Source organism: Lontra canadensis, unplaced genomic scaffold (genome assembly GCF_010015895.1).
Source record: "Lontra canadensis isolate GAN:19392208 unplaced genomic scaffold, GSC_riverotter_1.0 scaffold14, whole genome shotgun sequence".
NCBI classification, from domain to species: Eukaryota; Metazoa; Chordata; class Mammalia; order Carnivora; family Mustelidae; genus Lontra; species Lontra canadensis.
The window spans coordinates 4477667-4500327 of record NW_022631008.1 but is presented as its reverse complement, the minus strand read 5'-3'; the positions used below and the strand labels follow the sequence as shown (position 1 = coordinate 4500327).

Below are 22661 nucleotides of genomic sequence, written 5' to 3'. Positions count from 1 at the left end.
GCGGCAAGCTTGGGTGGTGCTCGCGGTCCGGCGGGCGTTAGGCAGTTCGCGGAACGCCCTCACTCTGCTGGGTTGCCGGCCTTGGGCCGGGGGTGGGACAGCTGGCCCCGGCGCCGCAGTCAGCGCACGGACGGGCGAGGGGTGGGGGCTTGCACCACGCGCCGCGGCTCACGTCTCGGCTGGGCGGGCGGGCGACTGGGGGTCGCCGGCGCCCGGGGCGGAGAGAGCCATGTGTCACGGCGGAGACGGCGGCGCTGGGGGGGGGGGCGGGGAGAGCCTGTGGCCTGGCGCCGCCGCGGCCTCGGTGTGAAGGGGCGAGGTTGTCCTGCTACTGCCTTCTGGGGGCTCCGATCTTGGCTTCAGGTTGACGTTGGGAGCCGGTGATGGTCGTCTTGGCCTGGGACTCGGTGGGTTTCCGTTGAAGGAAGTTGTAGGACATTTGAAGGCGCAGAGCACGTGTTTCTAATGGGCTCCTGGTGGCTGCAGCGGTGAGGCTGCCGCTATGGGTGCGGAGTCGGGGGCGGGCTTTGGGGTGCGGGGGTGAAGGGTGGAGAAATTGGGTGGTAGAAAGGTAGCTTGTGTGAGCGCTTTGTTCTTCGCTGGCTGTTGTTACTGATCTATAAGCGGCAGGCGGGAAAAGCGCGCACTTTGGGGGTTTACCTTGGAGAGAGAAAAGCCCAGCTTTGCTTTCTCCGCACACCTCATTTTCTGTTCAGGCACAGCTGCATGTGGCACGCTGGCTGGTCCTCGTGCTGATTGGGCTCCATTTGTAATATGGTTTTTCATAGGGAGTGTTAGCAGGTGAGTCAGGGGTGGTGCTAAGGAAAAACATAGTGAATCTGTCCTCCTGTGCCCCACGCTCCAAATCTGGCTTGTCAGGCGATAGTGACTGTAAGGTTTCTTTAAAGGGAGGCGCAGGTTGGCTGGTGTAGAAATTGGTAGAGAAAGTAAAGATTGGGGCTCTTATATTTCTTCTACCCTTTTTGAAGATCCTAGTTTAATTTTGCTTATTGCGTTTGAACAGATCTCTGGAAACATGGCTACAGAACATGTTAATGGAAATGGTACTGAAGAGCCCATGGATACTACTTCTGCAGTTATCCATTCAGAAAATTTTCAGACATTGCTTGATGCTGGTTTACCACAGAAAGTTGCTGAAAAACTAGATGAAATTTACGTTGCAGGTAAGAACTAACACTTGCAAAATTATATTATGAAATTTTTCTATTGGATTTCTGGCTTTGAGCTAAAATAGCAACTTTTTGTGGTTTCCAATAAGTGTAGGAACTAGTTTTGCTCTGTCGTGATAGTTGTGAACTAGAGGTTAAGGTGTATAGAGGGAGGGAAGAAGGAAAGGTTAGGAGGTAAAGACTGGCTGGCAAGATGGACAAGTATATCATGGTAGCAACAGCTGCAAAATGTTGGGAACAGGCCATGTGACTTTTTGGGGTATTTTTATAGTAGGATTCTTGTTAAAGAACTTGGTAACTGTAGACTTGTAGTCTGTCTTGGTGTGGCTGTTGCTTTTTCTAGTGGTATTTGAAATTGAGTAGAGGTTCAGTTGTCATGCTTGGTACTTTGTTGGTTGATTTTAGGATTTGTAAGCCTATATATTTATTGTAGAAATACTTAGCCTTAAGAACTAAGTGACTTAGACACAGAACATGATGTAAAAGAAGTTGATTCATTATTGCAAGTGTGGTTGAGAGGCCTTATTGAGAGTGCAGTTCAGAATGACTAAAGTATGTGTGTTTCTCATTATATAGATAAGGGATATGGGAGAATTCTTAGTTGGCAAGCATGTACCTGTATTGGCAATCATGGTCTCTTTAAAAAAAAAAAAGTTTCCAAAAATATTAAAGTTGACAACTAATTAAGTTTTCTTTTCTCCAGGGCTGGTTGCACATAGTGATTTAGATGAAAGAGCTATCGAAGCTTTAAAAGAATTCAATGAAGACGGTGCATTGGCAGTTCTTCAGCAGTTTAAAGACAGTGATCTCTCTCATGTTCAGGTAATGCTAATTTCAGTATAAATAAAATAAATGAGTAATTTTGATATAGTTTGTTCCATTTGATTAGATATAGTTAAGACAATAGTTAAATCTGTTTGGAAAATTCTTTTGTAGAACAAAAGTGCCTTTTTATGTGGAGTCATGAAGACTTACAGGCAGAGAGAAAAACAAGGGACCAAAGTAGCGGATTCTAGCAAAGGACCAGATGAGGCAAAAATTAAGGTATGCCTTTAAAAGCTTTTTTTAAGAATTGCCTTCAGTTTTAAAGTTAACTCTCTTCTAGCTTTGCTGAATACTTCTTGGATGTGAAATCGGTGTGTTTCTTCAAGATGTTGACAGTTAATAATCATGAGATTATTTGTTAAATCTTTTATAATTACTATTTTTTGAAAAGTTTCCTGCCTTTAGTTATTTCTGTTTCTACAACAACTCACTTTTAAGTTTCTCTTGTTAACTAAGCTATGGTTTAAATCAGTGCTATTGGTAGTTTAAAGAAAACACTTAAATATGTCTGCCATATTTCTAAATGTTTTCTGAAAAGCTGCAAGCCCAAATTAGTGACAGTGGAACAAAAATGAGAGGGTATCAGGTCACTCCATACTGGAGGGGAGTGTACATTTAATGGTTGGCTGTTTTTCTTAGAATTCTCGAACCCCAAGTTAAATGGTTTTAGAATTTTTAATACTTTCTTCTTTCTCTTCTATTACTGTTGATTTTAAGGCGAATTTGTTCATTTCTAAAGGCAGCTTGTATCAATAAAATAGATTAGTGTGGAAATGTAAATGAAGGAACAGGCTGGGAGTGGAAGTTCTTTTTTTAATTAAGGTCACATAGAACAGTGAGTGGACTCAAATGCAGCTAGGTTTTGATCTTTGTTTTGGTTTTTAGTTCATAGTGATCGTAATAGTTTTAATCTGGTGCTCTTAATACAGTGTACTAGTGCTCTTGAACCAAGGGTTATGGTTTAAGTCAGTTATTAAAGGTGTTAAGTGATGTTTTAATGGTATGGGAGGAGGGAAACTTGGAATAAGGAGTTAGCTGTTAATGTCATCCATAAATTTGAGGCTTTCACAGGTCTAGCTGTGAGTGAACTGTGTTTGAATTATAAATCTAACTTTCTCCATAGAAATGGAGTATAGTTGTCCCCATTGTAATATAATGTAATGTCAGTTCTAATTAAATTTCCTTTTAGGAATTATAATTATTAAAATTTTATTTAAAATGTAAAGTTTAGGGGCACCTGGGTGGCTCAGTGGGTTAAGCCGCTGCCTTCGGCTCAGGTCATGATCTCAAAGTCCTGGGATCGAGCCCCGCATCAGGCTCTCTGCTCAGCAGGGGGCCTGCTTCCTCCTTTCTCTCTGCCTGCATGTGATCTCTCTCTGTCAAATAAATAAATAAAATCTTTAAAAAAAAATGTAAAGTTTAGTTTATGTGACTTTCTGTTCTATTTTTGGGAGAGAGTGGCTTAAAGCTTTAGTGTGATTTAAACTACAGCAAGAAGAGACAGTGATATTTTTTATAGGATTTTTTTATAGGATGTTTGAGATAAGTTTTTTTTTTACTTAGGAATTGATATAAAAGGTATTACTTGGGTCATAAGAAAGATTAAAGTTAAAAACAAGATGAAGGTGAAAGAAATAAGGATTATATATGGGAAAAAGGGAAGATGAGCCATTTAATGGATTCATCTATGTTATAGTAGATTGCGGTTTATTTTTATTACCAAATGTTGCATCCTTCAGTAAACATTTGGGTGTAATAGAAAAAGACTGCTGAAAATACTGTAGCGGTTTGTGGGAGTTTAGAAATAGAATTTTTTTATTATAGTATTTTTTTCACAGATATTTAATATTCTTCATGTAGATGTATAAAATGTCTCATCATTTTCATTTCTAGAGACTGAGGTGACCCCAAGTCATTTAACAGCATTTTGATAAAATTGGTCATTATGTTTGGTGTCCGCTTGTTTTTATTTCAGAATTTATCAACTAATTATTAGATTTTATTCTTTAGAAAGGGGTTTTGTGCTTTGTGGTTGAGGTGGTGGAAGAGAATAATTCTTGTTTTTTTTCTTAGGCTAGCAGTGGACCACTTCTAACACTTTTTGCCTATAGTAAGGGGTAAGAGAAACTAACACTCTGATTAGTAAATAGGAGTTGTGTTAAATTTTAACAGTTTGCTTTTAGGGAGATAAAAATGTAGAAGTCCTTTCACATTGTTGCAGTTATATAGTTTTCAAGTGATTTTGGCTCTCCTTTATTCTGAATGAACCATGTTGTCTGTAAAGTATCGCACTTGAATGTCAGGTGCATTAAGGAGGTGGTTTTTCATGTAACTCCTAAGTTTCTGGACTTAGTTTGGGGAGTATAATTTGTTCAAAGGTTGGTGAAATGCCCAGAATGGCAGTATGTACTAGAAGTGTGGGGTATAGGGAATTTATTGAGTTAGAAATCCAGACTTGGGAAGAGGAAACTTACCCAGTTCTGTCTCTGGGAGAGTTAAACTCAACCAAATTAGGGGCAGTAACTTTTTTAGGAGGTATTAGCAGAGTAGATATAGGCCCTGTCTAAAAAGTTGTTGATGGATCAGTATTTTGTCTTGTTCAATAAACACTAAATAATTGAAGATCAGAAAATAATTTGATTAGGATCCTGAAATTTTCACTAAAAATTAGAGCTACTGCAGGGTACATTAAAGGAGAAATTCTGAAACCAGATACCAGAAACCTGTTATAGGGATTGTTGCCAAGGTAAATGGAAAGATTTGAACAAGATTGATTTTCAGCTGTGAAATGCATGGGTGTGGTCTTGTGAATTAAATGTACTAATGACTTTTGAACTTTTCAAGGCACTCTTGGAAAGAACAGGCTACACACTTGATGTGACCACTGGACAGAGGAAGTATGGGGGACCACCTCCAGATTCCGTTTATTCAGGTCAGCAGCCTTCTGTTGGCACTGAGGTAAAGAAACTAAAAACTTGTACCTTTTGTAGTAAATGCACAGGTATCTGGTTTCCTAAAGAAACTCTCCATGGTTTTTACTTCATGTTTAATTTACAGATATTTGTGGGGAAGATCCCAAGAGATCTGTTTGAGGATGAACTTGTTCCATTATTTGAAAAAGCTGGACCGATATGGGATCTTCGTCTAATGATGGATCCACTCACTGGTCTCAATAGAGGTTATGCGTTTGTCACTTTTTGTACAAAAGAAGCAGCTCAGGAGGCTGTTAAACTGGTAAGTTTTTTTTTTTTCCTAAAGTCTCCACATTCACTATCTTTAATTAAAGCCGTTTTTTCTTACTGTGCATGAGTTAACCAAATGGTTTTGGAAGTGCTAATAAGGCACTTCTTTTACATTCTTTGTGTACTCACTGTAGCAGTATTCTTTGCATATATGGTTGATTGGACTGAGGATCTATAAAGTAATGTGTCAGAATTCTTGAGTTATGGGTTCTTTGAAACATCTGGCTTAGTGATGGCTTTTTAATGGGAATGTTAAAACACTTCAGAAAGTAAGTATATAGGGTAGAGCTCCTTTATATTCCGACTGTACCTGGGCCATCCCTTTTTCTAAAATATATCACAAAGACCTATGATGATGAATTTCTAGTTAATGAAATAAAAGGGTTTTGTAGTGAGTTAAATATTCGATTTCAGTATACCAGATGGAAGGTGTGGGGACCTAGTAATTTTCCCAGCTTTTAAAAAAGTATGTTAATGATTCAAATTATAGTTTATATAATTCCTCTTTAAACTAGTTTTATTAAGTTTTGTGACTCAGATGATTTCTACGTTTTATAATTGAAGATGTCAAAAGTCAACCCAAGAAATGTACCAAAAAATACAACTGGGGAGGAACTTTTGTAAATGGTTCACTAAGGCAGTTAGTACTTTTCTTTCTTCCTTCCTTCCTTTCTTTCTTTCTTTCTTTCTCTCTCTCTCTCTCTCTCTCTCTCTCTCTTTCTTTCTTTCTTTCTTTCTTAAATTTGGCAGTTATTTCTTAAATTTGCCTTGTCTGGCTTACATATTTTATGGGTAATTCCAAGCAAACTTAATATCCTTGGATTGATTTTTCCTGAATTTTATTTCTTCCTCACATTCAGATGTTTCACATTTTAAGGCATACCATAAGTAGAAGAACCAACTACGTTTTGCTTTTTATATTGCTTGAATCTCTCCATTGGTGTGTATAACTGAATATGTAAAGACTTTACATTAGAAAAGTGGCACTTGAGAGATTATAGTGTCTTTAAAAAAAGAAAGGGATTAAGTGATTTCTTTTTAAGTCTTGTGTGATTTTTTTTTTCCCCTCCTTTAAAGAATGCTTCCTATTTCAGAGCAGGTATAGTTACAGTTAACCATTCAGTGGTAATCTTTGGGTGTCAAAATTTTAAGTTTTAAGCAGTTTAGGTAAAATTAAGGACTTTTTTTTAGAGTTCTGAAAAGATATTTTTGAATCATCCAATTTAATTTATAAAAGAATATTAACATTTTTACCAGGTAGTAATAAAGTAGTGGTAAGTTTTAATACAGAAATGTAGAACAATTGAGAAGACAAAGAAATACCTTACTACAACAAGCAAGTACAGAATTTAACGTTGTTTTCAGTTCCATTTTATTCATTTGGTATTACATAAAGTTTTTATTCTGTTTAAGAAGTATGGTTATTTAGTGTATAAGTGGTGATTTTTGTGTTTATTAATATTTTTAAAGGAATCATTAAACATTTGTAGCACACTTAATTCTTGCTACCAAATAGAGTAATTATGGTAGGTCCTCACTAGAATTTATTTCTAGACGATTCCTAAAATCCTTAAAAAATGGCATCATTAGAGGAAGATGATATATAATCTAATTCTAACATGATTTTTAGTGCCATTAAAAACTCATTATAAGGGGCGCCTGGGTGGCTCAGTGGGTTAAGCCTCTGCCTTCGGCTCAGGTCGTGATCCCAGGGTACTGGGATCGAGCCCCGCATCGGGCTCTCTGCTCAGCGGGGAGCCTGCTTCCTCCTCTCTCTCTGCCAGCCTCTTCTCTGCCTACTTGTGATCTCTCTGTCCAATAAATAAAAAATAAAATATTAAAAAAAAAAACTCATTATGAAATATTTTCAGTTTGGGCGGTTGCCTTGGCTTAACAAATAAAGATTGTCCAAAATTGCATTGCTCTTATTAATATAGTTAAGTTTTTAAACTGTAACGCAGAAAGTTCCATAGGTAGCCAAACAGCCATTTTGATTCATCTAGGAACTAATTTTTGTCCTTCCTTACACTTTTTTCTGGGTTTGTGATTTGAGCCCTTATCTGGGAGCATGTTTATTTACTGCCTGAAGAATTAGGAGGATTTGCATTTTGGTGCCTTTTGAAAGATATTTTTAGTGGTAGTGTTGTACATCCACTGGGATGAATTGGATGTATCATCATTGCTTTTTTTAAAAGGATGCTTTACTGTGGTAGGATTTTGGTGATAACAGATTTGGGAGATTTGCCTTAATGTAACAGTGAGGACTAGACTTTTGAGGAAATGAAACATTCTAGAGAAACACGAAATTAAAGTTAATTTGGATGTTTTTTGCTATTTTGTATTTATTGTGGAAATGAGTACTCTTCTAAATGTGTTCCTTAAAGGAGCATATTTTGAAAATTAATCCTACATGTAGCATATCATGAGAGTTTACTTGAATTATACCTCTTTGTAAAGTGAATTTTTATGTGAGCTATTGGAATGGTTATTCTAGTTGTAGATGATCATATGTTGAAAAAAATGCCTGTTTGGCATTATTTATAGATCAGACTGGATTGAAGCACAGTTTCTTTTTGCTTTCCTGTACTTTGAGTGTCTTGAGGAATACCTTAGGTCAAGATAGTTTATGTATTGGGGTGCCTGGCTGGCTAAGTAATTAGAGCATGTGACTCTTGATTTCGGGGTCATGAGTTCAGGCCCCATGTTAGACATAGAGTTTACCTATTTTTTTTTTTAAAGATTTTATTTATTTATATGACAGCAAGAGAGGGAACGGAAGCAGGGGGAAGGAGAGGGAGAAGCAGGGAGCCTGATGTGGGGCTCGATCCCAGGACACTAGGATTGTGACCCAAGCCAAAGACAGGCACTTAAACTGAGCCACCCAGGCGTCCCCATAGAGCTTACTTAAAACGTAAAGATAGTTTTATGGTTTTGATCTTACTTTTTGGTATGATTCAATAATGGTTTTCCCCACCTAGGCTAAAAATTATGGATTTTGGGACGCCTGGCTGGCTTAGTTGGTAAAGCATGTAACTTGATCACAGGGTCATGAGTTCGAGCCTAATGTTAGGGGTAGAGTTTACTAAAATATATATATATGTTGTGGATTTTAAATTTTTATATATGTTGTGTCTGAATTAATTTGTAAAGTGTATTGGTGCTAACAGCTGAAAAAGTGGCAAGAACTTCGAAGCAGCTGCAAACTTTTTTTTTTTTTTTTTTTAAGATTTTATTTATTTATTTGTCAGAGACAGAGGGAGAGAGAGTGAGCAAGCACAGGCAGACAGAGAGGCAGGCAGAGGCAGAGGGAGAAGCAGGCTCCCCGCCGAGCAAGGAGCCCGATGTGGGACTCGATCCCAGGACGCTGGGATCATGACCTGAGCCGAAGGCAGCCGCTTAACCAACTGAGCCACCCAGGCGTCCCAGCTGCAAACTTTTTAAATGACATGGTTTTCAGCCAATATTTGCTTTGTATTTTGGGGAATAAAAATGTTTTTCCTAAATGATCTAAAGGGGAAGCAAAATCTAAACTTGGGAAAGGTAAATAAATAGTTATCTTTTGAGTGCTTGTTAAGACAGGAGCTGTGCTAGGGTGCTACATTATTACCTTTAAATACTACTTCAATTTATTTTTGAAAGTAATTGGAATTTATTCTGCAGAAGAGTAAATAGCTTGGGAGACTTACTGGATGCCCTACAGCTTTAGTGTGATACCAGGTTTGTTTAAGTTCTTATCTTTGGCTAGACAGAACAGTTTAAGTCAGCAATACACATCATGCCATCAGGTAGCCTGATTCTTTTAAATTATGTAGTGGTTTAGATAGTGTTAAAAGGAGCACAGGAAATAAGTCCTGTTTCTACTGCCAAAATGTTTTTGGCATCTCTCTTCATTGCTACCACCTTACTCTTAAGGTACCATTTGAAGAACCCTCCTAGCTACTCATTGCTTTCTACACTGTCCCTTTAGTCTTACCATAGGTTAGATCACAACATCCCCATGTTGAAAACTTTAATGATGGCTTCCAAAAAGGCCCTATCTGATCAGGTTTCTCCTTACCTTTTTCTTTTTTTGCCCTTCCAACCATACTTTGTCTTTTTGTCCCCCACATAAACTATAACCATTTCCATCTCAAGGCTACCCTCTGTTTTTTTTTTTTTTTTTCCAAGGCTCCTCCAGTTACCATGGCTGCTGTCTTACCAAGGAGGTCTTAAAGGGCCTTTTCTGACTTGAGCAGCTTACCATCCAGTTGCCCCATGACAGTGTCCTGAACACAATAAAATAGAATGTTCAGATGTATTTAAAATTGTTTGTTGGTTTTGTAAATTATTTGGTTATTCCTCCAGGATACAAGCTTTTTTTTCTCCTGTATATCCCTGACGTTCAGAACAGTGCCACTATATATTTATCCAGTAGGTGCTGGGTAAATAACCTACCTGACTGGCTCACTAGTGCCTTCTCATCTATTATTTATGACTCAAGAATTTGTAACATTCCCATATTAGCTATGGATTGTTACACTATTTAAAGATCGTCTAGCTTTTATTTGCAGTTACGTATTCAGTGGTAGGGATTATTGTGGATAAATTGGGGGGCATTGCTTTCCCCCTCATCCCAGGGAGATACTTGGAAGTAAACATAGTATTTGGTGGTGTCACAAAGACCAGGAAGAATGTGTATTTATCTTTGTGTGGTGTGCTCCTAGAATTGAAGCTCAGGGCCACTTGGACCCCAGTGCCCATCACTTTCCTAGATAATAGAAATATTCTGCTGAAAATGCTGATAGTGCCTATGTTATAAATGCTGGACTAATGGGTCTCTATCTGCATATTAAAAGTTACAATTTTAATAGGCAGTGATGGTTTTATTTACCAAAGTAGTTGATGTATGCTGGTGTAGCATCTATAAAACCATTTTTGATGAATGCAGGTGACAAGACAGGTCCACAAGATATTCTGTTGCATTTTAACAAATAGTGTACTTAACAGGAAAACTACTGCTGTGGACGTACAAGGTAGTTTGATCCAGTTCTGGACTTTATGGAACATGAGAGGCAGACTACAATGAAAGAGGAAGCAGATGCATTGTTCAGAGGGTAACAGTGATGAAGGGGTAGATTGTATTGAGGTTGTTACAGAAGAGTTTGTGGTAAAGATGATCAAGCAGGATAGTTAGGGAAACAGGTGAATGTAGCTGAAGCGGTGTTTTGCTGAGTAATGGGAGATAAAGCTAGTATGAAGTTAGTGCCAGAAGGTAATTGTCATGACTACTGGGCTAAGTTGCATGATGCCATTAAAGTTTTGAGTCTTGGTGTGGGTAACGTAATGTAAATAACAGAATAGTGAAGGAAGTTTGGATGAAGAGAACAAAGACCCAGGAGGGTCACAGCCATAGAATGGAGGGGAGAGAGGTTAAAGATTTTGGAAGGAGAGATATTAGTGGTACACTATAGGTTCCATTCTGATTTTTATCAGTTATTTAAATCAGGACATAGTTGGATTGCCCTCAGAATGTCTGGTGACTTGAGTTTGCATACAGTGGTAAATGCCTGATTATATCAAGACCTGAAAAGATTTTGATAGTTTGAAACAGATAGTTAACATGAGCAAGATGGAATTGATGAAGGTTAAGTCCTGTATACAATTAATTTCAGAAGTAAGATGTAGTGTGAGTCGGCAGTGTGGTGTGGTTGCCAGGTAGCTCAGGTAATCATGGACTATGTGTTACAGACCATGGTGTTTAGAAGTGGGAGATTAGTAATAGTCTCCAGTTTATTCTAGACTCCTCAGTCTCAGTCTGTATCTACAGTATTGTGTTATGGATGTCACTATTTGGTGACACTCTTACTAAGCACATTAGTTGGCCAGTATTAGAGAAGGAGTGATTGGCAAGGCATGGAGAACAATTGAGTCATGACCTTTGTGTGCAGGTATATGAAGTGCTGTCATTTGGGGGAGAAAGGAGTTACTATAGAATTTTTAGAGTAGTAGATTTTGGCTCAGTGTAAAGATTTTTGGGGCACCTTGCTGGTTTAGTCAGAACATTGATCTCAGGGTTATGAGTTTGAGCCCAACGTTGGATGTAGAGATTATTTAAATAAAAACCTAAAGGAGATTCTTTACTTAAGAAATATTTAAAAATAAAATGGACAGTCTGGTGAGGTAGTGACTTTGCTGCTATGGGAAGAGTTAGAACTGAATAACCATTTCTGCATTAGTTTTCAAATCTGAGATTGCTAGTTTTGGGAGATTTGGCGACTGACTGGCTATGAGTGAAGGAAAAGTGACTGGATTTTAAGCCTAGACGACAAGAATGTTCCAGACTGTACAACTCCTGCTATGGTGTTCTGAAAGACTGAAACTGCATTGATTAATGTCCAGAGTTCATCTTTATTTTGTCACCTCACTGTGGAACTAAATCTGAAAGCTAGATTTCTGAAATACCTTAACATCGGTGTTGAACTTCTTAAGTTGGGAGGCATCACTTTTTTTTTTTTTTTTGGTTCATTTTAATGCTATGATAGTGTCCTGATATACTAATTCTTATGAGTTAGCATTGATCAGCATTACTTTAGAATCTCTGTTAAGATTCAGAACAGTTTTGTAATGCCCTTCTACCACTCAACGTGCTGTTAACCTGCTGGGGTGTGAAATTTATGGTGATGGGTCTTAAAATTCTTAGAAAGGTTAATTCAAGTCCACATATAAAAATGCATGTTTAATCTGTAGATTGGGCACTGCTTTAAGAAATGTTTATTTTTGGGTAGTGGGTACTTTTTTCCTTTTTTTAAAAAAGATTTTTAAATTTATTTTTGAGAGAGCACGAGCTGTGGGGCAGGTGGCGTGGGGTAGAGGGAGAAGCAGACTCCCCTCTGAGCAGGGAGCCCAAAGCTGGACTCATTCCCAGCACCCCAGGATCACGACCTGAGGTGAAGGCAGATGCTTAACTGAACGAACTACCCAGGTGCCCTTCTTTTTTCTTTTTTGAGTAATCTTTACACCACACATAGGGCTCAAGCCCTTGACCCTGAGATCAAGAGTCAAATGCTCTAACAACGGAGTCAGCCAGGCATCCCTCCGGGTACTTCTTTTATTTGAACAATATGCCTAGGGGGTCTTCTTTGCTCCTTTACTGGTTTAATTGGAGAGCCAGTTTACTATGTGGGTTAGCTCTAATTGTTTTGTCTTTTTTTTTTTTTAACTTACAAAATGTGGATGAAGAATTATAGTTGACTTTCTAAATCTTGCTAAATTAAATCTTTATATCATTTGTATTGTTTAGAAACCACAGCCATCCTAAAATAACCTTTACCTACCCTGCATTGATGAACTGTAGCAGGGCAAGTGAAGAAACTTCTCTTCTGTAAATAATGAGATGGTCATTACTGCTTTGAAGCAGCTTTGTTAAATGTTGTGGAAGTGGTATAACCAAGAATTCTGACTTTGCTTACAAGTTTTTCTTTTTTTAAACTTTTAAAACATTTTCTTATGGTAAATAGGTCCTACTCTTAGGACTTCTGGAGGAAAGTTATGCCAAGTTCTATTACTTCAGAATAACTCGATTTTTCCCTTTAAAGACTTCATATTTTTTTCTATTTTTCTGATATCTTAGTTTCTGTCAAATCCTTGAGTTGAATTTTCAGGTAGCCCTTAGTTCTCTACTTTTTTTTTTTTTTTTAAGATTTTATTTATTTAGTTGACAGATCACAAGTAAGGCAGAGCAGCAGGCAGAGAGAGAGAGGGGGAAGCAGGCTCCCTGCTGACAGAGCACCTGAGCCTGAGATCATGACCTGAGCTGAAAGCAGAGGCTTAACCCTCTGAACCACCCAGGTGTCCCTAGATTTCTACTTTCATGAGGTTTTTGGTCTTAATAGAATATAAATGCTATGAGAAAACCAGATGTGTGGCAGAATTTTTCAGCCTCGTACTGTTGATATTTTAGATCAGGTAATTCTTTGTTCTGCCGAGTTATCTTGTGAATTGTCGGATATTTAGTACTCTCCCTGGCCACTGCGTACCCACTAAATACTAGCAGCAAGCCCCCATCCCTAGTTGACAACCAAAAGATGTCTTTAGACATTGTCAGATGTCCTCTTGGCACAGAGTCATTGTTTAGAATTACTGGTCTGTGTTAAACATAGAAGGGTGTTTTGTTGACCTTTTTTATAGGATTTAGGTGTTGGCAGAGTGTGTGGTTGGGCCCAAATCTACAGGTATGCAGAGGAGTTTCAATGATGGAAGTTTCAGGGAAACATTTTATTCAGAGGCTCAGCAGTATAACGCTGTTTGAAAACTCTTGTAAATAGCTAAGATTATTGTGGAGAGAAAGTAGTAGCAGCAGTAGGAATTTTAGGATAAATTTACATGATGTCTAGGTATTTGAACTTTATTTTGGTGATGGGGAGCCACTGAGAGATTGTTTCAATAGGCAGAACCTGTGATTTCTTTTTTTTATAAAAAGGTCTCTGGCATAAGTGTAGAAAATATAAATAATCCTGGGATCATGATGACCAGGAACTTTGATAGCATGAATTGAATCAGTGTGGTAGAAAGTATAAAACTGTTCTGAACTGAAGGAAGGACATATGAATTTCATGTTAGATTTGAGGATCTGAAGATGGAGAAGGGGACAGGGAGGAATTGATTTTTTGACTTAGTATGTGCTTTCTTGTCTTCTACCTGATGTACCTTTTATGCAAGAATGGGAGAAGGAGGAATTCCTGGCTATCTCACTCAGTGGAGAAAGGGACAGGGAGGAATTGATTTTTTGACTTAGTGTGTGCTTTCTTGTCTTCTACTTAATGTGCCTTTTATGCAAGAATGGGAGAAGGAGGAATTCCTGGCTATCTCACTCAGTGGAGCTACTCTTGATTTCAGGGCTGTGAGTTTAAGCCTCACATTCAGTGTAAAGCTTACTTTAAAAAAACAAAAACAAAAAAACAGTTTAAGCCTCACATTCAGTGTAAAGCTTACTTTAAAAAAACAAAAAAACAGGAGAGGAATGGTTTCACTTTGCTGTAAGGCTGGTCTACAAATGGTATGGAAATTTATGTTGATTTTTTTAGCTTGTGTGGCCCCACTTGTAGGTACACACAACATTGAATTTTGAGGCCAGGTGTGGGGGATTAATCTGTAATTATTGATGCTGCTGCCACCTTTACTACTATTAAGTGAAATTTTGCGGTGATTTTAATTGTATGATATAAATAATTTACTTTTCCTGATTAACTTGAATAGTTTTGAACTTTAGTTTGTAAATAATACTGATCAGTGGATTTGTCACTTTGACAGATTGGGTTTTACCTCTTTAATATCTCACCTGTCTGTGGGATATAGTTGCTTGAAGACTTTACTTTTTTACTGTAGTTTTATATTGGCTTCTGTACTTCCACTATAATCAATCCACTTGTCTTTTCCAACTTCATTGTAGACTTGATGAAAATGAAATGGGGGGGCGGAGTAGGGTTGGATTCAGGAAAAGGTGGTTCTCTCCTTTTAGAATTACGTATTTAAAGGTACCCCTTATTGCAACTTTTTACAAGAGTGAAAAGATGATGAGGAAAAATAGATTTAGTTGCTGGTTAACAGAAAGGGGGAAACTTTGTTGTTATTTGAGTCTCTTTACTTTGCATGAGGATAATTGGTTGCCAAGGTGAATTTAAATAGAAACTAAGGTACTGTGTAATCAGCAATTTTGAATTTAAGCTGCCTGTAGACCTGATTCCTCATTTATCAAGTTTCTTAAGTTTCAAGGACTAGACGAATGTTTGCATTAAATCATACATTTTTTAAATGTGTTCTGTCAATACAATGTTATCTCTTTCATAATTTCCTCTTAGAGTGCCATATGCTAACTATATTTTTAAAAGGTAGAGAAATAAGTAGCATTGAAACACGTTTGCCTAAAAATTTGCATATATTTTTATAATAAACATAAGTTACTAAAAGAATTTTTAAAACGTGGTACACTTTTTCCCCTTTCAGTATAATAATCATGAAATTCGTTCTGGAAAACATATTGGTGTCTGCATCTCGGTTGCCAACAATAGGCTTTTTGTGGGCTCTATTCCTAAGAGTAAAACCAAGGAACAGATTCTTGAAGAATTTAGCAAAGTAACAGGTAAGTTGGATTTATGTGGAAGGGGATGCAGCTTCTAATATTGAAGGTAATTGCATACTTCTGTGTGACAAGCATTGTTTTAAACACTCTTATTTTTTGATTTGTATTCTCCAACCATGTGAGATAGGTAACTCCGATTTTTCAGATAAGGAAAGTAGGTACAGAGGGCTTTGGGAAATGCCAAACATTATATACTTCGTAAGGAATGCACCTGGGATTTGAATAGTCTGCACTATTCAATCTGTGCATACCCTATTTTGGAAGCTGTGTGTTTTTACACATTTTTAGGTGATAGCTTGACATTCTTAGTAGGAGTGTTTGAGTAATGATTTGACTTTCTGAATAATTGGAATAATAAATTTTGCTGTAAGCAGAGATTATACATTGTCAATATGGTGCAATTTCTTTGAACTATAAAGCATTTTTTATAATAGTTTTCATGTTGGGCTGCTTTTATTAAAATATATTTTGTCCGCCTGGAATATTTAGTAGATTGTCAAACTGTTAATCTCCAGGAACATTCCAAGTCTTACTTAATACTAATATATTTCACTTGAAATAAAGCTGTTGATATCTGAGGCCAGAAAAGTGTCATCAAAAAGAATTTTAGAGGCACCTGGGTGGCTCAGTTGGTTGTCTGCCTTTGACTTAGGTCATAACCACTAGGGGGTCTGCTTCTCCCTCTTCCTCTGACCTTCCCCCTGCTCTTGTGCTCTCTCAAATGAAGTCTTTAAAAAAATAATTTTAGTGTTTACTTGTATAATAAAAAATGTTTCACCATGTCTGACCTATACTGCCATTTTCCTAACAGTTATGTAAAAATTTTATGCCTCTGTCATTTAATTAATGGAAGAGTAGTCCTTGGGTCTAAGGACTTTACAAGTGTGTTGAGAACACTTGTAAAGTGTGGATTATTAGGTAAATTATCTGGACCAGTTCTTTTGAGAGTCTTTTTTAAAGATAAGAGATTAACTTTTCAGTTTTATATCCCATTATTATATTAGAAAAATCCTTTAATCGACTTTGTTCTTGCTTATTTTATCTAATTTCTCTGAAACGGTTGCTTATTTTCAGAGGGTCTCACAGATGTCATTTTATACCACCAACCAGACGACAAGAAAAAAAACAGAGGCTTTTGCTTCCTTGAATATGAAGATCACAAAACAGCTGCCCAGGCAAGGCGTAGGTTAATGAGTGGTAAAGTCAAGGTCTGGGGAAATGTTGGAACTGTTGAATGGGCTGATCCTATAGAAGATCCTGATCCTGAGGTTATGGCAAAGGTAATGGCAGTCACGTTAATAATTTTTTTGAGGGGTTGGTGAAAGAAGGGGAAAGCTTTAGAGAGGGATGTAAAGAACTTCTAAAATGAATTGTGTGCTTTTTGAAAAACAAGTTTTTGAAAGAGAAGTATTCTTTAATAAGGCTGCGTATCAGAAATAATATGTGTATTATAGTCAGTGAATATAGAAATTTATTTTTGGACCCTGTCATAGTTGCGTAACTGTCATACTCTCAAGGTGATGTAGTTAGCCTATATGCTGTGGAGATGGTTCACTATCATTTTTGTGTGAAGTCTGAGCGCAGTTTCTTTGCATATTTGAGAATGGCGCCATTAGCTTACATGGTTTTTGTGTTAAAAGTCCTACTCCTAAAAATAGTGAACTGTACTGGCCTCAGCAGAGCTGCTGCAGTTACAAGGTTTAGCTATTATTAGGTATCCTGCTTCAGCAGTCAGTTGAGACATCCTATGAGAACAAACATCTCTTGAGTCAACATTTTGTAGTTAAGTTATTCTGTCCTTTGTCATTTAAGAATTCCCCCTAATGGTGATAGGCTAGCAGCTACAACTTGTTCACTTAAATCAAGAGTGTGAAATGCCAGAACTGTGAATTTTGCTAAAGGATAAGTAGTCTTGAGGACAGAAGATACTTTGTATTTTTTCTCTGGCCTGTTAAACTCTTTAGGATTATCACATTAAGAAATTCGGATGTTACTTCAAGTATTTAGGAGGAAATGATAATGTTTCTTAGCAAAAGGTCAGCTTTTCTAATTGTACTTTGAGGAGCCTTCTGGACTGAAAATTTGTCAGTATTTTGAACACTCCTGCTTTAACTTTATCAACATTTCAAAAGCAGGTTCCAATTAGTTTTGACCACCTATGCTAAGAGTTAAATGTTCAACAGCTATCTCAGAGGCATGGTATTCACATTGTTAGAAAATGACAACCTCAGTTTGAATTGCGGACGAATTACTAATTCAATAAAAACTACTAAGCACGTTTGTTTTGAGCAAGGTAGAGTTCTCATGTACTCCTTGGCCACACACATGCACAGCCTACCCCACTGTTGGCACCAGAGCGGTAGATTTGTTACAGTCAGTGAACCTACATTGACACATTGTTGTAACTTAATATATTAGGGATATACTTTTACTGTACATTCTGTGGGTTTGGTTCAAAAGTAATAGTTTTACTGCCCTAAGAATCCTTCCTGAGCTGCATAATCACCTCCCATCCACTCTAACCCTAGGGAACTATTGATTTTTTTTTTTTTGGGGGGGGGTCTCCATAGCTTTGTCTTTTCCCAGATGTCCTATATCGCTCTTAAAAATTCTTTTACTTGGTTACATGCATTTAAAGTTCCTCCATATCTTTCCATGGCTTGATAGTTCATTTCTTTTTAGCCCTTTTAGTAATAATCCATTGTCTTAATGTATTGTAATTTATTTATCCATTCACCTACTGAAGGATATTTTGTTTGCTTCCAAGTTTTGGAAATTATGAATAAATCTGTTGTAAACAACCATATGCAGATTTTTATGTGGACATGTTTTCAACTCATTTGGGTAAATAACAAAAGTACAGTTGTTGGATTGTATGGTAAAAATGTTTCGCTTTGTAAGAAACTGCCAAACTGTTCTCCACAAAGTGGCTATACTATTTAGCATTTCCACTAGCACTGTTTCTGCTCCATATACTTACCTGCGTTGGGTGGTGTTAGTGTTGTTTTCTGGCCATTCTAATGTGGCATTTCATTGTTGTTATTTATTTTTTGTTCATTTAAAAAAAATTTTTTTTAACCTTTACACCCAACATGGGGTTTGCATTTACAACCCCAAGATCAAGCTACGTGTCCTGCTGACTGAGCCAGCCAGGCACCCCTCATTGTTGTTTCTATTTGTAATTCTTTAACAAAGTGATGTTGAGCATCTCTTCATGTGTTTGTCATCTACTTTGGTGAGGTATCTGTTCAGGTTGTTACCTGTTAGATCCAGCAGTCACACTACCTAGGTATTTTCAAATGAGTTGAAAACTTGGTCTTTTATATTTCTGATATTCCTTTAATGGTTAGTGACTAAAGTTAATTTTGTAGGGTGGGTTAATGGCATCCTGGAAATTGAACCCTTCGGAAATAAATATACAGGGAGTTTCTTTTTTTTTTTAAATTTTCAGGTAAAAGTGCTGTTTGTACGTAACCTTGCCAATACTGTAACAGAAGAGATTTTAGAAAAAGCATTTAGTCAGTTTGGGAAACTGGAACGAGTGAAGAAACTAAAAGATTATGCTTTCATTCATTTTGATGAGCGAGATGGTGCTGTCAAGGTAAATAAATGGGGGAACTATTGTAGGCATCTAAATTAAACCAAGGATTTTTTAGTCATCCTGTAATTGGAATATTCTAAAAAGTTAAAGGACACTCAGAGGTCGTGTAATCTACTCCAGTTAACCTTTATTGGCTGTAGCAAATTGCATAACTCACTAAACTGAGTCAAAAAGGTGATTAGTGAAGAGCTGGATCTTTAGATAAAATCTAACAACTGTATTTTAAAATTTCATGCTTCCAACATCAGTGAAATGATTTTCATACTTTGAATGGCGCATAATTGTTGTTAAAGGCGTCTTTATATTGATCAGTACCTTATTTTTTAAGGCTATGGAAGAAATGAATGGCAAAGATTTGGAGGGAGAAAATATTGAAATTGTTTTTGCTAAGCCACCAGATCAGAAAAGGAAAGAAAGGAAAGCTCAGAGGCAAGCAGCAAAAAATCAAATGTAAGTAAAAATTGTATAAATTTAAATGTTGGTAGATGAACTGGTGAAAAACAGGTGTTTTGCAAACCTTTTAAATGCATAACATGCCTTTACCTTTTAAAGAAGACTTGAAAGATTTGAGCTGCTGAGAAATGCCAAGAATCTCAAGAAATGTTTATTGAGCTGTTGCTGTTGACCATACTTGTGAAAATAACTATAATTCTGAATAACTAGAGTTTTGTATAATAATGAAAATCAGGAAATTTCCTACGATATTTTATAGAATGTTCTTCTGAATTACGTGTTTTAAAATTAGCTCTTCAAAATTGATCTGTTTGGTTAAAGGGTGGAGAGTTTTTTTCTCAGAGATAGAAGATACTAAATCTCTGATTATGATAAACTCTGCTTCCTCTACATCCAAAAGAGGTTTCTCTACCAATATATAGTGCCTGTTGCCACCTCAAACATTTTATATATGAGTTTTGAGAAATAAGACAATGTAGTGAATAAAATAAGTAACATGATATTGAAGAAAACTAAGTTTAATGCATTGCATATATTGGATTTTTTTAGAACATCTATAAAAGGATATCTTCTTATTTAAGACAGTAAATGAAATTTTTAGCTGCATAAGAATGAGGTTTGCAATTTTAAAAACATGAAGTTGGTAATTTCTAAGGAGGAAGAGGGATAATTGCTATTTGATGTAATAACAAGAGTCACTGAACTTAACTATTTCAGGGGCAGTTTCTGTCCATTGTCCTATATGGTTTGCAAAAGAAGGGTTAGGGGTGCTTCTACTTATTTCTCTTATTTCATAATCAGGGAAGTAATCAAATTTCTGCAGTTGGCTGTGTAGTTAGACAAGTAGTCTAGTTCTGAGCCTCAGTTTCTTCAATTTTAAAAAGGGGATTAGACTTGGGGCTCCTGGGCTCAGTCATTTGAGCATCTGACTTTGATTTCAGTTCAGGTTATGATCTCATTGTTGTGAGATCTAGCCATATGTTGGGCTCCATACTGGGCATGGAGCCTGCTTAGGATTCTCTTTCTCTCTCTCCCACCCCTCTTCTTACATGCACTCTCTCTCAAAAAAATAAAGTAGAAACTACGGTCAGATTAAATTATGTAAGATGTTTTGTACTGTGATTATCCATGTGATCTATACTTAGGGGACTAAGACATGCTTTATAGGCTTAAGTGGTAGTATAAGGAGAAAGACTACGGAAAAGCTAGGTTTTGAAGGGGAAGTTAATGCTCTATATTTCAGACCCCTTGAGTATATTGTGCAGTGAAAGTGACTTTTTCATCTCTCACAGAAAATAGTTAACATTATAATCATGTTTATTCATGCAGTAGCAGAAAGTAAGTGTCAGAAATTATATTAGAAAAGTAAATAAAGGGGCACCTGGGTGGCTCAGTGGGTTAAAGCCTCTGCCTTTGGCTCAGGTCATGATCCCAGGTCCTGGGATTGAGCCCCACATTGGGCTGTCTGCTCAACGGGGAACCTGCTTCCCCCCTCCTCTGCCTGCCTCTCTACCTACTTCTGATCTCTGTCCCCCCCACCAAAAAAAAAAAAAAAAAAACTTAAAAAAGAAAAGTAAATAAAATAGTTACAGTTATAACTTAATAGGTGGAGGGTGATAGTAAGCAGAAAGTGTCACTGTATTTGTTAATATTTGAGAACAGGCCAAAAAGGATGACTGCATGTGATGCTTGCACTTTAACTTGCTGCAGTCATTCACTGATCTTTTTTTTTTTTTTTTTTTTAATTTAACAAACTACAGCACGCATTCTTACTTACTCCTCAGTGCATCCCTTTGAGTTGAGTACTCTATTCCCCAGTTTGAGATGAGGAAACTGAGGCACAGAGGTCTACTTGCCCAAGGTCAGTCTTACAGCTAGTAAGTCGTGAAGTTGGATTTGAACCAAGGTAGTCTGGCCCCCTCTTACCCATTATACCAAGGTTTCTCAATCGCTCTCTAATTAACTGACATTTTGTGCTGGTTGATTCTTGGTTATGGGGGTGTCCTGTGCATTATAGGATGTTTAGGATGCATCCCTGACCTCTACCCACGAGATTTCAGTAGAAATAGCCTCCTCTCCCCAGTTAGGATAGCTGAAAATGTCTCCAGACATTATAAATGCCCCCGAGGGGCAAAAAAACCCCAGTTGAGAATCACTGTATGACTGCATGCTATTGTTATTGTATAATTTAGTGGCGGAAAAAACGATTAATCTATTGAGATAATTAGCACAGCACAACAAAATGGTCTGAGAACCTAGTGAATAAGAGTAGCATTTTTATATGTCATTGACAGGGAAAAGCTGGGTCTCTGAATTGAATATAAAATAACAAATGCTAAAAAAAGAAGAGTAAATTATTCTCATGAGGATATGACTTGATTTTTTGTATTTCATGGTATTTATCTTAGGGTTCAAATAAAATGATAAATGCTTTCCCAGGGCATAAGGAACTATATCAAACTGTACTGTACTATTAGAGAACATGAATTGGAATATTAAGGATATTTTCTTTTAGAGTGTTAGCAGAGCACATGCTAATTTGGTTTGGTTTGGTTTTTGTTTTTTTTTAAAAGTAATCTCTGTACCCAACATGGGGCTCGAATGCACAACCCCAAGATCAAAAGTCGTGCTCCAAGCCATCCAGGCTCACCCATGTGTTGATTTTTTATGTTTTCTCTCCAATTAAAATTTTTGAAACTAAGATTTTATAGGCTTGGGGTTTTCTTAGCGTTTGTTTCCCGTTATACCTATGCATATTGTTTGAGGTTGATATTAAGCAATAATGGTAACTTGGGTTTAGCAACAAAGTTTGTTTTGTTTTGTTTTGTTTTTTTAAGATTTTATTTATTTATTTGACAGACAGAGATCACAAGTAGGCAGAGAGGAAGAAGCAGGCTCCCTGCCAAGCAGGGAGCCTGATGTCAGGACTCAATCCCAGGACCCTGAGATCATGACCTGGGCTAAGGCAGAGGCTCAACCCACTGAGCCATCCAGGCGCCCAGCAACAAAGTTTTTTTGTTTGTTTTGTTTTGTTTTGTTTCTTGTTTGTTGGGATTTTTGGTTTTTTTGTTTGTTTTTTAGGTTTTTTTTTTTTTTTTAAGATTTTATTTATTTATTTGACAGAGATTACAAGTAGGCAGAGAGGCAGGTGGGGCGGGGGGGTGGGGGAGGAGCAGGCTCCCTGCTGAGCAGAGAGCCCCATGTGGGGCTCGATCCCAGGACCCTGAGATCGT

General features: G+C 37.3%; 1 protein-coding gene across 5 annotated transcripts in view; it reads left to right on the top strand.

Moving 5' to 3' along the window:
- SYNCRIP (synaptotagmin binding cytoplasmic RNA interacting protein) overlaps positions 1–22661 on the top strand; it is a 31381-nt gene that overhangs the window by 560 nt on the left and 8160 nt on the right. For 3 of the 5 annotated variants that reach the window (XM_032858062.1, XM_032858061.1, XM_032858060.1), the window contains exons 2-10: positions 1025–1184; positions 1894–2012; positions 2127–2234; positions 4860–4973; positions 5073–5249; positions 15239–15374; positions 16449–16654; positions 18826–18975; positions 19304–19425. In XM_032858062.1, coding sequence (XP_032713953.1) covers positions 1037–1184; positions 1894–2012; positions 2127–2234; positions 4860–4973; positions 5073–5249; positions 15239–15374; positions 16449–16654; positions 18826–18975; positions 19304–19425 — 1280 coding nt within the window. In that variant the 5' untranslated portion in view covers positions 1025–1036. The remainder of the gene's footprint in view (positions 1–1024; positions 1185–1893; positions 2013–2126; positions 2235–4859; positions 4974–5072; positions 5250–15238; positions 15375–16448; positions 16655–18825; positions 18976–19303; positions 19426–22661) is intronic. The other 2 variants (XM_032858064.1, XM_032858063.1) reach the window with 1 other exon arrangement.